Source organism: Bicyclus anynana, chromosome 15 (assembly GCF_947172395.1).
Source record: "Bicyclus anynana chromosome 15, ilBicAnyn1.1, whole genome shotgun sequence".
In the NCBI taxonomy this organism is placed as follows: domain Eukaryota; kingdom Metazoa; phylum Arthropoda; class Insecta; order Lepidoptera; family Nymphalidae; genus Bicyclus; species Bicyclus anynana.
Window position 1 is genome coordinate 16,254,574 of NC_069097.1, and position 15,494 is coordinate 16,270,067.

The 15,494-nt window shown below is 52.4% G+C and overlaps 1 protein-coding gene across 1 annotated transcript in view; it reads left to right on the forward strand.

Moving 5' to 3' along the window:
• LOC112047476 (low-density lipoprotein receptor-related protein 2) overlaps positions 1-15,494 on the forward strand; it is a 199,695-nt gene that overhangs the window by 181,250 nt on the left and 2,951 nt on the right. Inside the window, exons 17-26 of the mRNA XM_052885787.1 lie at positions 767-1,948; positions 2,120-2,224; positions 2,377-2,722; positions 2,933-9,031; positions 9,214-9,440; positions 9,683-9,893; positions 12,106-12,947; positions 13,353-13,517; positions 14,210-14,459; positions 15,094-15,314. Coding sequence (XP_052741747.1) covers positions 767-1,948; positions 2,120-2,224; positions 2,377-2,722; positions 2,933-9,031; positions 9,214-9,440; positions 9,683-9,893; positions 12,106-12,947; positions 13,353-13,517; positions 14,210-14,459; positions 15,094-15,314 — 9,648 coding nt within the window. The remainder of the gene's footprint in view (positions 1-766; positions 1,949-2,119; positions 2,225-2,376; positions 2,723-2,932; positions 9,032-9,213; positions 9,441-9,682; positions 9,894-12,105; positions 12,948-13,352; positions 13,518-14,209; positions 14,460-15,093; positions 15,315-15,494) is intronic.

Consider the following 15,494-nt stretch of genomic DNA (forward strand, 5'->3'; position numbering starts at 1 on the left):
ATTAGTCACACTACATCAAGTACAGAGTATTTACATACTATCAGATGTAAACCAGGATTAACTATCATAGGGCAGGTGTCAAGCACGAACGGAATTGCGGACTGGCAACCGCTAGTAGCAGGGTTTAAGACGTCTTTTACGGTAAACCATTACTCCCCTTCCCCGCTCGTGCTGCCTCAATACAATGGCCGGACTATACAGATTCACCCACTGAACTTCTGTTTAACTATCACTATTTAACAAATGGAAGTCGACTTTCCATTTCGAGAACGCGATACAAATGCAGCAACTCAACTAGCAGACTACAGTGGCGGCAGGGTACCCACCTGTCAAGCGTACCGGCTACGCGCCATTTTGGACGCAATGATATTGGACAGTCATGTGATCGTTTCCTATTGGTCTAGCGCCGCCACGTCCGCCATGGTGGAAACCTTTTACAGTCTTATTTGTTTAAAAAGTAAATAATTAAAACCCAATTACACAAAAACCTGATTCTAATACACTCGGCGTCAAAAAAATCGCACCGTTGATAAATCTCCTTCAAAAACTCCTTAAGGAAGGTAATAAAAATGAATATCAAAAAATAATTAAAGGAGATGGTTTAAAATTGTATGATTGTATATTTGGTAACCGATCAAATAACTCACTCGCCGACATATACACTAATTGCAACAATTACTAGCTAACTCATTTTAAACCTTGAGATAGAATACTATCATTTAAACTGTAACAATAAATGACGTCAGCTACCAATGATCTTGTTTAGGTCTGGCCTGCGACTTCACGAGCTGCCAACTCAGTTCCAGCCTGTGCTCCAACGACTGCAAACAGACGCCCGACGGGCCCCTGTGTCTGTGCCCCAGCGGCGAGGAGCTGGAGGCCGACGGGTACACCTGCAAGGACATCAACGAGTGCGAGCCTCCGGGGCTGTGCTCCCAGGTCTGCACGAACACCAAGCGATCTTACTTCTGCAGCTGCGTCGAAGGCTACCAACTGAACGCCGACAAACATTCTTGCAAGGCCAACAACCACTCCAGCGCGTTCCTGATCATCTCCAACCGGCACTCCATCTTAGTGGCCGATCTGAACGAGCAAGGTCTCGAGAGGGTCCCGATAAACGTGGAGAACGTCGTCGCCACGGCGTCCAACATGCACACCGGAACCATCTTTTGGTCGGACATGAAACTCAAGAAAATCTCCCGATTAGATCGGGGTAGCGAACCGCAAGTGATCATCTCCACCGGACTGGATCTAGTGGAAGGGCTCGCTTACGATTGGGTCGGCGGCAACATTTATTGGTTGGATAGCAAACTGAACACCATCGAAGTCGCCAAAGAGGACGGAAGCGCCAGAACAGCTTTACTGAGTGGAAACATCACGCAACCGAGAGGAATGTGCCTGGATCCCGCTCCGAACGCCAAATGGCTGTTCTGGACGGATTGGGGCGAGAACCCTCGCATCGAGAGAGTCGGAATGGACGGAACTCAGCGAGAAGCCATCATCACGACGAAAATATACTGGCCGAACGGGCTGACTCTGGACACGGCCACGCAAAGGGTGTACTTCGCAGATTCCAAGCTCGACTTTATCGATTTCTGCTACTACAACGGCACCGGGCGCCAGCAGGTGCTGTCGGGCAGCCACTACCTGTTGCACCCGCACTCGCTCACGCTGTTCGAGGACACTCTGTACTGGACGGACCGCCAGCTCAACCGGGTGCTGTCCGCGCACAAGTTCCGCGGCACGAACCAGACGGTGGTGTCGCACCTCATCTCCCAGCCGCTGTCCATCCACGTGCACCACCCGTCGCTGCAGCCGCAGCACCCGTCGCCGTGCGGCGCCGCCCCCTGCCAGCACCTGTGCCTGCTGAGCCCCAACAAGACCGGCGGCTACAGCTGCATGTGCAAGCCGGGATTTAAACTGCTGCCCGATGGAAAGTGTATTGAAGGTATTTTTTTTTTATTGTAAGTTTTATTTATTTAAATTCTTAAAGGTATTGTATCCACATACATTCATATTGACAATTAAATAATATGAAAGCTCTGTTTTGAGTTAAATTACGCTTATATTTTTGATTAATTATAGTTTCAATTAAAAATCGGTTTTTTGTTTGTTTCAGAGGAAAACGCATATTTAATGGTACTAAAAGGATCCCAGATCATCGATCTGTCGACAGACGGCTCCGGAAGAGCTGGACAACTGCCTCCCGTTGTCGGTATTCAAGGTGAAGAATATGATATTTTGTAACCAAATAGCTTGAATTATTGCAATAATTTTGTACACTAATAAATTGAATTGATTTTTACAAGTTTAGTGAGATGATTCACTTTAACTTAGCAGATAAACGAGATAAAATATATGGCATTGCATCCACAGGTGGCGTACAACTGGACTACGACCGTCAAGGCCACATGCTCTACTGGCTCCAATCGATCTCCGGCGACAGTGAAGAGGACGAGAACTGCACGATCTACACTATGCCCTACGGCGGTGGCAATAAGGTCGAATTCATCGGTCAGGACACCGGCATCGTCGGCTCCCCGTCCGCCATAGCGTTCGACTGGCTCGGCAGGAACTTGTTCATGGCCAACAAAGTGGCCAGCAACATCGAGCTGATCCGAGTAGATGGAAAAGTAAAATATAGAACTATCGTTTTCGCAAACGATGGCAGCAAGCTGTCTATCGCCAAACCTAAAGGAATATGCTTGGATCCCACGGAAGGGTAAGTAACAGTATAAACTCTTATTGGAATTGATGCGTTTCTTAATAAACGTTTTATTGATATCAGATAATTTTAACAGTTAATGCTGAGAATAGGGTAACATTCTATTGTGCCGCTATTAAGTTTGGTATTTATAAACCCTATTTCACGTAATGGAAAAGTCGATCAATCTAAACTGAAAGAAAGACTAATTATTTGTTTTGATTTCAGAAAAATCTACTGGTCCGACGAAGGTGGTTATGGAGTTCCTGCAAAAATCGGAAGAGTCAACATGGACGGAAGCAACCCGGTCATTCTCGTCGACAACGTGGAGAGGCCGGAGGCCGTCGCCATCGACATCGACAGGAAGATCGTGTACTTCAGCTCGCAGTACCCGGCCAGCGTCAACAGCATGACCGCCGACGGGAACGATCGCAAGACGATACTCACGGAGGCCAACGCCATCTCCCACCCCAAAGTCATCGCCGTCCTCGACTCGCGCCTCTACGTGCTGGACACGCGCCACGAGAAGATCATCAAGGCGGACTTGCCCAACGGAGACAACCTTAAAGTCATATTAGACAACGAAAGCGACTTGAAATCTCTCACGATCTTCCAGAAGCGGAAAATGATGCATCACCCCTGTTCGCAAAATAACGGCGGCTGCGAACAGATATGTATTCCCAGCGAGGGCGGCTCGAGAATTTGTACGTGCTCCATCGGCTACAGGAAGGAGAACGAGGTCAATTGCGTTCCTTTCAAGACCTTCGCGGTGGTGTCGCAGTTGGACCTCATCCGCGGGTACAGCCTCGACAACAGCGCAGAAGCGATGGTCCCCGTGACCGGGCCGGGCCACCACATACTGCACGTCGACGTGCACTTCGCCGACAGTTACATCTACTGGGTGGAGTTCAACCGCGGGCAGTGGAATGGCATATTCAGAGTCAGACCGAACGGATCCGACCTGCAGCACGTCGTCAAAGACGGCATCGGCAGCAACGGCGTCCGAGGGCTGGCGGTCGACTGGGTCGCGGGGAACTTGTACTTCACGAATGTGTTCCCGCACGAAAACTACGTAGAGATGTCCTGGCTCGACGGCTCCAACAGAAAAGTCATTTACAAAACGACCATGGACGCCCCGAGAGAGTTGGCCGTCAACCCTCTCAAGAGGCTGTTGTATTGGATCGACTACGGCCAGTATCCGCGCATAGGCAAGGCTCACCTGGACGGCAGCGACTGGCAGACGCTGGTGAGCTCCGGCATATCGAACCCGAGAGATCTGACCGTCGACATGCTGACGCACGACGTGTACTGGGTGGACTCCAAGCTGGATCAGATACAGAAGATCTCGTACAGCGGCGGCAACAGGCAACTCATCCGATCCAACCTCCCCAACCCGATGGGCGTCGCCGTGCACACCGGCAGCGTGTACTGGGTCGACCGGAACTTGCAAACCATTTACAAAGCGTCCAAACTGCCCGGCAACATGTCCATGCCGGAGAAGATACGCACCAATCTGCCCAAGCTGCGAGACATCGTCATATTCGACATCAACAACCAACCCACCGACGAGAACAACCCCTGCCGCAAGCTCGGCAACGGCGGCTGCGAGCAGCTCTGCTTCAGCTACCCGCCGGACGCCAACAAGGGGTACACGCACCGGTGCGACTGCGCCACGGGACAGATATCCGCGAGCAACCCGAAAAAGTGTGACGTCGTCGACGAGTACTTGGTGTTCACGACGAGGACTGAGATCCGCGCCGTCAACCTCGACCCCAAGTCGACCGGAGTGCCGTTCAAGCCCATCGGCAACCTGACGAACGTCGTGGGAGTCGAGTTCGATTACGCCGACAACAAGCTGTTCTTCACGCAAATAAGACCTTACTCGAGAATCGCCTGGATGTCGGCGAACAATCCCGAGCCGTCCGGCATACAGAACATCATCACCAAAAACATCAACCCCGAAGGCATATCGTACGACTGGACGCAGAAGAAAGTCTACTGGACCGACAGCTCCAACAACTCCATTTACGCTATGAACTTGGACGGCACCGAGCTGGTGATGATCGCCAGAGTGGAGCGCCCCAGAGCCATCGTCGTGGATCCGTGCAACGGGACGTTGTACTACACCGACTGGGGTCGGTTCGGGACGTCGGGCAAAATATACAGGACCACCATGGCGGGATCTCTCAAGAAAGCCATCGTCGACAAGGACCTGTCGCAACCGAGCGGCCTCACGATCGACTTCGACGAAGACATGTTGTACTGGACCGACGCCGTGCGGGAAAAGATCGAGCGCTCCAAGCTCGACGGCTCCGATCGAGAGGTCTTAATATCGGCGACGATCTATCCCTTCGCCATCACGGTCTTCAGAAACTATATCTATTGGACCGACCTCCAGCTGCGAGGCGTGTACAGGGCGGAGAAGCACACCGGCGCCGACATGATCGAGATGGTCAAACGACTGGAAGACTCGCCGCGGGACATCCACATATACAGCACGAGCAGACAGACGTGCCAGACCAACCGCTGCAACATCAGCAACGGTGGCTGCGCGCAGAGCTGCCACCCCGCGCCCAACAACACCGTCGAGTGCAAGTGCGACGACGCCACCAAGCTGGTCAACGAGGGGAGGATGTGCGTGGCGAAAAATATCACCTGCGACTCCAGCAAATTCTTCTGCGCCAACGGAAAGTGCATCAGCAGAATGTGGTCGTGCGACGGAGACGACGACTGCGGCGACAACTCGGACGAGGACAAGAACTACTGCGCCTACCACTCGTGCTCGCCCAACGAGTTCCGCTGCAACAACGGCCGCTGCATATTCAAGTCGTGGAAGTGCGACCACGAGAACGACTGCAAGGACGGCTCCGACGAGGAGGGCTGCGTGTACCCGCCCTGCGCCGACGGCGAGTTCACCTGCCAGAACTCGCGCTGCATCCCCAAGACGCAAGTGTGCAACGGCATCAACGACTGCAAAGACAACGTCACGTCGGACGAGACGCACGAGCGCTGTCCGCGCAACACGACGTGTCCGACGAATCATCTCAAGTGCGAGAAGACGAACATCTGCGTCGAGCCGTACTGGCTGTGCGACGGCGACAACGACTGCGGCGACAACTCCGACGAGGATCCGCTGCACTGCGCCCAGAGGACTTGTCCGCAGAACAGCTTCCGCTGCCCCAGCCACCGCTGCATCCCGGCCACCTGGTACTGCGACGGCGACGACGACTGCGGGGACGGCGCCGACGAGCCGCCGGAGTACTGCCGCTCGGAGGGCCGGACTTGCTTCGGAGATCTGTTCACCTGCGACAACGGCAACTGCATACCCAGAATTTACATCTGCGACGGCGACAACGACTGCCTGGACAGCAGCGACGAGGACGACAGGCACCAGTGCAACGAACGCAAATGCGACGCCGAAACCGAGTACACGTGCGAGGAGAACAAGTTTTGGAACAGAGCGCAGTGCATACCCAAGAAGTGGCTGTGCGACGGCGACCCCGACTGCATCGACGGCGCGGACGAGAACACGACGCTGCACCACTGCTCGACGCCCACGCCGTGCTCCGAGGACCAGTTCCAGTGCAACAACGGCCGGTGCATCAACGAGGGCTGGGTCTGCGACCACGACAACGACTGCGGCGACGGCTCGGACGAAGGCAAGCAGTGCAACACGCAATACAAGAAGTGTTCCGCGAACGAATTCAGGTGTCAGAACTTCAAGTGTATCCGAGATCACTTCAGATGCGACGGCGAAGACGATTGCGGCGATCACTCCGACGAAGTGGGCTGCGTGAAGGAAAACAAAACGTGTCCCGCGGGGCAGTTCAAGTGCAACAACGACCAGTGCATCGACAACAGGCTCGTCTGCAACAAAGTGTCCGACTGCACGGACGACTCGGACGAGCCGGCGCACTGCAACGTCGACGAGTGCGCCAAGTTGGAGATCAACCAGTGCGGCCACAAGTGCGTGGACACGCTGACCGGATACTACTGCGACTGCAACCAAGGCTACAAGCTGCTGAGCGACGGCAAGGCTTGCGCCGACGTGGACGAGTGCACGGAGACCCCGGGCGTGTGCTCCCAGTACTGCTCCAACACCCCCGGCTCCTACTACTGCAAGTGCTCCGATCAGTACTACGAAAGAGAACCGGACGAACACACGTGCAAAAGGAAAGACAACATCACCGCTTGGATCATATTCACCAACAAATACTACGTCAGGAACATGTCGACCGACGCCTCGCTCTACAACCTGATGCATCAAGACCTCATGAACGTCGTCGCTATAGATTTCGATTTCAAAGAAAACAAAATGTACTTCGCCGACGTGTCTGCCAAAATAATATATCGGTCCGATTACACCGATCCGAACCCGACCAAGGAAGTCGTCATTCGACACGACTCTCACGGCCTGGAAGGTATCGCGATCGATTGGATAGGGAGGAAGCTCTATTGGCTAGATCGACACTCGAAGAATTTGGACGTGTCCGAATTGGACGGGACGAGAAGGAAAACGCTCAAAACTGGAATCGCCGATCCTCGCGCTATCGTCGTGCATCCGGGGACCGGGTACCTGTACTACACGTCCTGGCATCTTCAGGCTTACATCGGCAAGTTGGGCATGGACGGCTCCAACTACAGCACCGTCCTGGACTGGGACGACGACATCGCCTGGCCCAACGCTCTCACTATCGACTATTTCACGGACAGAATTTACTGGGCGGACGCTCATTTGGACTACATAGGCTCGGCCGATTTAGAAGGCAAACACAGACACGTCGTCCTCTCTGGAGAAAAGGTTCCGCACGTTTTCGCCCTCAGCCTGTTCGACGACGAAATCTACTGGACCGACTGGAACCTCAAAGCCATTCTCAAAGCGAACAAACATTCCGGTGAAAACTACACGCTCCTCCGCAACGCGACGCACCGCCCCTACGACATCCACGTCGTGCACCCGCTGCGGCAGCTGCCCTACCACAACCCCTGCGGCAACAACAACGGCGGCTGCTCGCACCTCTGCCTCATCGCGCCGCCGCACGAGTCCAGCTACCTGAACATCGACGGCTACGGCGAGGAGGGCGCCACCACCTACAGATGCGCCTGTCCCAACCAGTTCTACCTGGCGCGAGATTCGAAGACTTGCATAGCCAACTGTACCGACGGGCAGCACAGGTGCAACGGCCGAGACGAAAAGTGCATTCCTTGGTTCTGGAAGTGCGACGGCGAGAAAGACTGCACGGACGGCTCCGACGAACCGGACACGTGCCCGGTCCGACACTGCAGGGCCGGCTCGTTCCAGTGCAAGAACACGAACTGCACCCCCGCGGCGACCATCTGCGACGGCACGGACGACTGCGGCGACGGCAGCGACGAGGCGCAGTGCGCGCACGAGTGCCCGCTGCTCGAGTTCAAGTGCAAGTCGAGCGGCCGCTGCATCCTGGACAGCTGGAAGTGCGACGGCGACACGGACTGCAAGGACAACAGCGACGAGGACCCGCTTCTGTGCCACAACCGGCCCTGCAAGCCGGACTCCGAGTTCTCCTGCAAGAACGGTCGCTGCATCCCCAAACTGTGGATGTGCGACTTCGACAACGACTGCGGGGACGACTCCGACGAACCGGCCTACATGTGCAGGCAGAAGAACTGCACCAACGGCTGGCGGCGCTGCCCCGGCCAGTCCAACTACAGATGCATCCCGAAGTGGTTGTTCTGCGACGGCAAGGACGACTGCAGGGACGGCTCCGACGAGCTGCCGGAGAACTGTCCCTCGTGCAACGGTCAGACTGACTTCACCTGCCAGAACAAACGCTGCATACCGAAGCAGTGGCTCTGCGACTTCACCGACGACTGCGGCGACGGCTCCGACGAGGCGGAGGCGGTGTGCCAGCACAAGTACCGGGAGTGCTCCGAGTCCGAGTTCAAGTGCGGCAACGGCAAGTGCATCTCGTCCAGGTGGCGCTGCGACCACGAGGACGACTGCGGGGACAACACCGACGAGATGGACTGCGGCGGGTTCCAGTGCAAGAACGGGACCTTCCAGTGCAAGTCGGGCCACTGCATCGCGGCGTACTTCCGGTGCGACGGCGACAGGGACTGCAGGGATCTGTCCGACGAGATCGGCTGTCCCCCGCGCTACCCCGGCGGGAGGTACTGCCCGGAGAGCAGGTTCCAGTGCGGCAACAACCTGTGCGTGTCGCAGTCGGATCTGTGCGACGGCACCGACGACTGCGGCGACGGCTCCGACGAGGCGCCCGCCATCTGCACGAACTTCAACTGCGACACGCTGCGCCGCTACCACTGCGACAACCATCGCTGCGTGCCGAGGTAAGGGCGATCGAGGGGATCCTTATTCAGGGATATCTTACTTGGATGTGATTTTGTTTCTATAGTTAAAAAGTTTATGGTTTATTGCATAACATAAGATTAAATAAACAAATTGTTGTTAATTTCAAAAAAACGATATACGTAACTCTACAGCTATGGCAACGACATCCGCTCGTGCGCAGGTACCAGGTGTGCGACGGCGTGGACAACTGCGGCGACGGCTCGGACGAGAACAACATGACGCTGTGCGCCGCGCGCGCGCGCCCGTGCGACCCGCTGGCGCAGTTCCAGTGCGCCAACCGCCACTGCGTGTCGCGCACGCAGCTGTGCGACCTGGCCGACGACTGCGGCGACGGCTCCGATGAGCTGGGCTGCCACCACGCGCACGCCTGCTCGCCGCACGACAAGGGTACGTCTGTTCAGTTATACCGTTGATCCCAGGTGCATCCCCAGGGCTCCGACTGTGACACCTCGGGGTCTAGAGTATGTTGCCGTGACAATTGATTGGTTCCTTGTTGTCGAATTTTGGAAAATAGTAGAATTGGTTCAGCTGCATCGGAACCAGTCAAATATTGAACACGGTCCACTGAGCTATGAATACGTTACCGTGAGCTGCGCGTGTGTCTAACTGTACGCGGATGTCTCCCGCAGGCGGCTGCGAGCACTTCTGCACGAACCTGACGCTGGCGGGCGGCGCGCCGGGCGGCTACATCTGCACGTGCTTCCAGGGCTGGATCATCTCGCGCGCCGACAACAAGCGCTGCGCCGACGTGGACGAGTGCGCGTCGGGCGCGCACCACTGCTCGCACCTCTGCACCAACCTCAACGGCAGCTACAGCTGCAGCTGTCGGGAGGGATTCAAGTGCGTTGGATCTTATTATTTCAGTTTTTTCACGCCCAGTTAATTTTGAAACTTCACTAGTACGTTTTGTCACAAATCACAATATTAAATTATAAGTATCCGCTAGATAGGTAGGCAACCACACCGCAACCACTAGAAGGAGTAAGTGAATGCCCTGTAATGTGTGGCATAACTTAGGAAAAGGCCCCAACTCGGCATTTTGCCACATACTTCCCATAAAAGTATGCAGCTCTGATTTTTAGTTGGGAGGTTGGGACCCAACAACTGTTCTTCCAAACTGTTGCACTCAGCAACTGTTCGAATTTTTATGGGTCTCGATGAATTAAGCATAAATCGTCTTGTATATTCTACCAATCATTTTGAAATCGTTGGGTTTTTAGATGCTTGATTTTACGTAAAACTTTTAGCACTATGAGATGTTTAAAACCACACATCATCTCCTCCTTATCCTTATCCTACCTTATCCCACTTAAGTGGGGTCGACAAAATATGACAATCTCTTATATTTGTCAACTTATCGTCTACTCATTCTACACACTTGTCTACTCTTCCACACGCTCCAACCACGCCTACCTCTCCTCTTGTGCTCTTTCTCTTGGAATATTGAAATTCTTCTAGTAAATATTATGACCTAACAAATGAACTGACTAAAAATGGCTATCTGGTTAGTCTGTACGCCGTAGAAGTAGGTGCGAGAGGATTACTAGCAAAATCTATACTAATATTATAAAGAGGTAAAGTTTGTAACAATTCTTTGAAATGGGGTAATCTTCGGAACTACTGGTCTGATTTTAAAAATTCTTTCACCAGTAGAATGCTACGTTATCGGAGAGTGCTATAGGCTATATTTTATATTTCCATCATATATAACTACTGAGTTATCGCGGGTTTTCTCTTACAGGTCGGACCGAAAAACTTACTTATTCGCATGCGCTGCCTCAACCATTGCGTATAACTGAAATAAATGTATGGAGGCTTTTTGAATCTTTAAAAGTTCTACAAAAAAGTCCGCGACACCATATATCTATCTTTTATATTTTAGCAGATATAGTACCTTTAGTACTTTAATAAATTATTTAAATTTTAAACTAAGGTTTACGTCATTATTTACACTTTTATTTTAACTTAAATCCTTATCGAAATAAATTATTTAATAATCACAAGGATATTATAGAGATAAGATTTGCCCTTTACAGTATGATAATTAGTTATATAGTTTCGGAGATAATACAAAATTTCTGAAAGTCGCAGAAATGCCGCTATATGACGCCCCGCGGTTTCAATTACGTGGTTCCCGTTCCCGTGTGAATATGAGAACCAAACATAGCCTATGACACTCGCAAATAATGTAGCTTTCTACTGGTAAAAGAATTTTCCAAATCGGTCCAGTAGATTCAGACCCCGACAACCACACAAACTTTACCTCTTTATAGTATTAGCATAGAAGTCGCTTGGGAAATTATAGTCCTTTGGTCATTGCACCACGCACAAAAGGCTGGACCAATTTTGCTGAGGGTAGGGATAGGATAGGGGTAGGGAAGGGGTAATTTAGGGAAAGTGTAGGGTAGGGTAGGTACGGATAAGGTAGGGGTAGTGTAGGGTAGGGGGCAAGATAGAGGTAGGGGAAGGATATGGAACGTATAGGGTAAGGGAGGAGTAGGATAGGGGTAGGGTAAGGTAGGGTAGGGGTAGGGTACGGGTAGGGTAGGGTAGGGGTAAGGTAGAAGTAGGGAAGGGTTAGGGTTAGCGGTAGGGTAGGAGTAAGGTAGGGGTAGAGTAGGGTAGGGTTGGGTAGGTTTACGAGCAGGGTAAGGTAGAGGTAGAGAAGTTTACATCAATTATCACGCGGACGAAGTCGCGGGCGTCCACTAGTCTCTCTATAACTTGCTTAAAAACCGTGGCTTGGATCGTCAAGGAATTATTTAAACCTTCATCCATTGGTCACAAGTCCAGGGCTCTGCTCGAAGTTTATTCTCTCTGCCACGCGGTGGACCCAGCTGCCGCACGGTGAATTCATGGATTGCTAAGATATTCGTTCCTTTATTCCTCCGCATTACATGTTCATATCAAATTAACCTTCTACTTCTCAACCTTACTGTCAGTGGCGCCACTTTTTAAGACTTCTTCTCGTATCCATTCGATATTTTATTCATTTACGTTACACTACACATCATCTCAACACACGCATTTTACCGATATGTATTTGTTACAGATTAGCTGACACTTTATCCGGTATTTGCAAAGCGGTCGAGGACGAGGTGGTGCTGATGTACGCGAACGGGCCCGAGATCAGAGCATTCGTCCAGGACAAGAACGAGCAGTACGATGTTATCACTTCGGAAAAGAGGATTGAAGCCATCGACTACGACCCCAAGCAGGAGATGGTGTTCTGGGCGGACAGCTACGACAAGACGATCAAGCGATCCTACATGATCAACGCTCTGAAGGGAGAGGTCAAGAGCGGGTTCGCTCAAGATCTCAACATGAAGGGAAATTCCAAACCGACGGCGATCGCTCTGGACTACATCGGCGAGAACTTGTACTGGACCGAAACCGACCGGACCGGCTCCAAACCGCGAGGTCGCGTGATGGTCGCCCGGACCGACGGCCGGTACCGCAGGGCCATCGTGTCCGCCGGGATCGAGAGCCCGACCTCCCTGGTCCTCGACCCTCAGCTGGGCAAAATGTTCTGGACGGACGCCGGTTCGGCGCCTAAAATAGAGACCGCGTGGATGGACGGCTCCAAGCGACGACCGATCATCACGGAGAACGTCCGGCACCCGACGGGTCTGGCGATCGACCACGCGATGGACCACGCGATCTACTGGGCGGACACCAAGCTGAACACCATAGAGATGATCAAACACGACGGGACGAACCGCAAGGTCATCCTGAAGGGCGACTTCCTGAAGCACCCGCTGTCCCTGGACGTGTTCGAGTCGTCGCTGTACTGGGTGACGAGGGAGACGGGCGAGCTGGTGCGGCAGGACAAGTTCGGGCGAGGAGTGCCCTTCGTCATATCGAAGGATCTAGTCAACCCCTCGGCTGTGAAAGGTGAGTTTCACTTTAGCATCTGAGAAACTACACTTAGGTTTTTAGATAGTGAATTGATTAAATTCTTGCGATCGTTATAGATATATTGTTAAAGGTAGCTCGCTTGACAGATTTCTGTTTAGTAAAAGATTGTCACTCCATAGCTCAGCATCACCTTTATCGTCAGATGGACTGCTGAACATTGGCCTCTACCCTTTAGTATTGAATCTAAAGAATGTTTCTTTTGCGAGGTTGCAATCGTTGAAGTGCGAATCGCTGAAATGATATCCATACTTAATACAAAATAAGAATTTTCAATTCCATCAACTCATTCTCGATGTCTTCCGGCGAACTTCAATTATCGCGTGCGATCACGCAGCTCGGTCGCCATTGACTGATCCAGTAGTGACGGTGTCGTGTGCGCAGTGTACCACCCGCTGCGCTACAACATGTCGCTGAGCGCGCGCGGCGCGTGTGCGCGCTCGCCGTGCTCGCACCTGTGCCTGGCCGTGCCCGCCGGCCGCCGCTGCGCCTGCCCCGACCTGCTCACGCCGCCCAAGCGCGCCACGCACGAGCTGGCCTGCGACGCAGGTAACACAACAGCGTGTATTGCCATACTATACAGTCAAGTTTTTGAAGTAAACTTCTTTGCGCACGTTTGACTCGAGGAGTACTTTTGTGAATGCGTTACGAAACTGAGGCTGCCTGTCCCCACGTAGCAGGGAAACGGACTAATGCGGAGTGGAGTTGTGTTCTGTGTTTGTACACCGGAGAGAAGCGAAGCTGCGGAGCGAAGTAAGAAAGTAATGGAGAGCCGAGTTGTAGATGTGATTTCCTGCTCCGTTTGCCCGCTCCCTTTAAAGTTAGATTTAAAGTTTGCCGTCCACTTAAGAGGAGCGGAGATTTTGTGCAATCCTATTAGTTAATATTTCTCCGATTCTCGGCTCCGCTGCATCGCTCTGTGTCGGGCTATGCGTGCTGTCACCTACGGGCATCGTGAAACATTGTTATTTTAAACTACCAGTAGATGGCGTCGTTAAAGAACTTTGGAACAATTATTTTGTGACTCCAATAACCCGTTGCGATGTAGTTATGCCTGAGACTCATAGATGGCGCATCGTTTTTTTTTTTAATTTAAATCTTTTACCTTTCAAATTTCAATCGTGTGGTCTACAGGACGATTGTTTTTTTATTAAAAGCTTTTATTTATGCCGTACTGTTATAAAAACAATCCTGATATTATGTAAACATAACGTGCCCCACACTGACCTCGTCCCCCGCAGCCATCGAGCCGCCGCGGCCGCTGCCGCGCGCGTGCCCGTGCCAGAACGGCGGCACGTGCTCGGAGGCGGCGGACGGCGGCGTGCAGTGCGCGTGCCGCGCGCCGCTGGCGCCGCCCTACTGCGCGTCCGCCGCCGCCGCCACGCAGGCGCGCGCCTCGTCCGCCGCCGCCGTCGTGGTGCCCGTGCTGCTGGTGCTGCTGCTGGCGCTGGCGGCCGCCGCCGGCTGGTTCATCGTCAGGAAGAGGCCCTTGTGAGTACGCCGATGCCTCTCGCTAGCTCGATGTTTAATAATTGTAATCGTGTTCATCGATTAAAGAGCTCCGTAAAAATACCTTTTTGTTTAATTGAGTTGTGTAAAAAATGGGCAAAAACTTCTAGTTTAGTATAAGATATATACAAAATCTAAGCTCGTTTTCCTCAGAAAATGACAGACAATTTTGTTCGTGACTATGAGTGCGATACAGGTCCTTCTATAATTGGTCTGAGGCTCACATAAAAATTGGTCTGAGGCTCACATAAAAATTGGCACGTCGATTCTCTTTCTACAAACGCAAACGCTTCGAAAACTAACAAAATGTATGGTAATGACAGATCCGATCGACAACTTGATCACGTGACTTGTCGATAGTAAATGTCATTCCCATTCATTGATTTTCGAAGCGTTAGCGTTTGTAGAAAGAGAATGCACCATGCTGAGGCGACTACTACTTGTTCAGTTGAGACAGCAATACTATTGCTGCATATACACATCACAGAGGCTGCTCACCGAGCGGCACTCTTCAGAGCACCTGTCCAAAGCGTGAAACCGCATTTTAACCCATTTTTAGGTTAATTTGTTTATAATTATATTTTATACAAGCATTAACATATGATTGGTGTTGCAGCGGCAAGGGCGGCGCGCTGGGCAGCCTGGCGTCGTCGCAGTCGGTGTCGTTCCGCGCCGGCTCCAACGTGGAGTTCGGCGCGGCGCTGGCGGGCGCGGCGGGCGCGGCGGGCGACGCGTACGCGCTGGACGAGCCGGCGCGCAAGGGCCGCGACTTCAGCAACCCCATGTACGAGGCGGTGACGCGCGCCGCCGCCGCCGGCGAGCCCGAGCCGCCCTTGCGTGAGTACTGCCGACTGCCGACTGCTCCACACACAGACAATTTTCAATCCTTCAACTATTGCCAGTTACTCAATTTGTATTTGTATCAACATTAAGCTCGAAAATTAGTAACTTTACTTTTTCTTTTTTTTTGCTAGCTTAGTTATTAGCAGTTTTGCAAACTAAAAATGAAGTTATAAC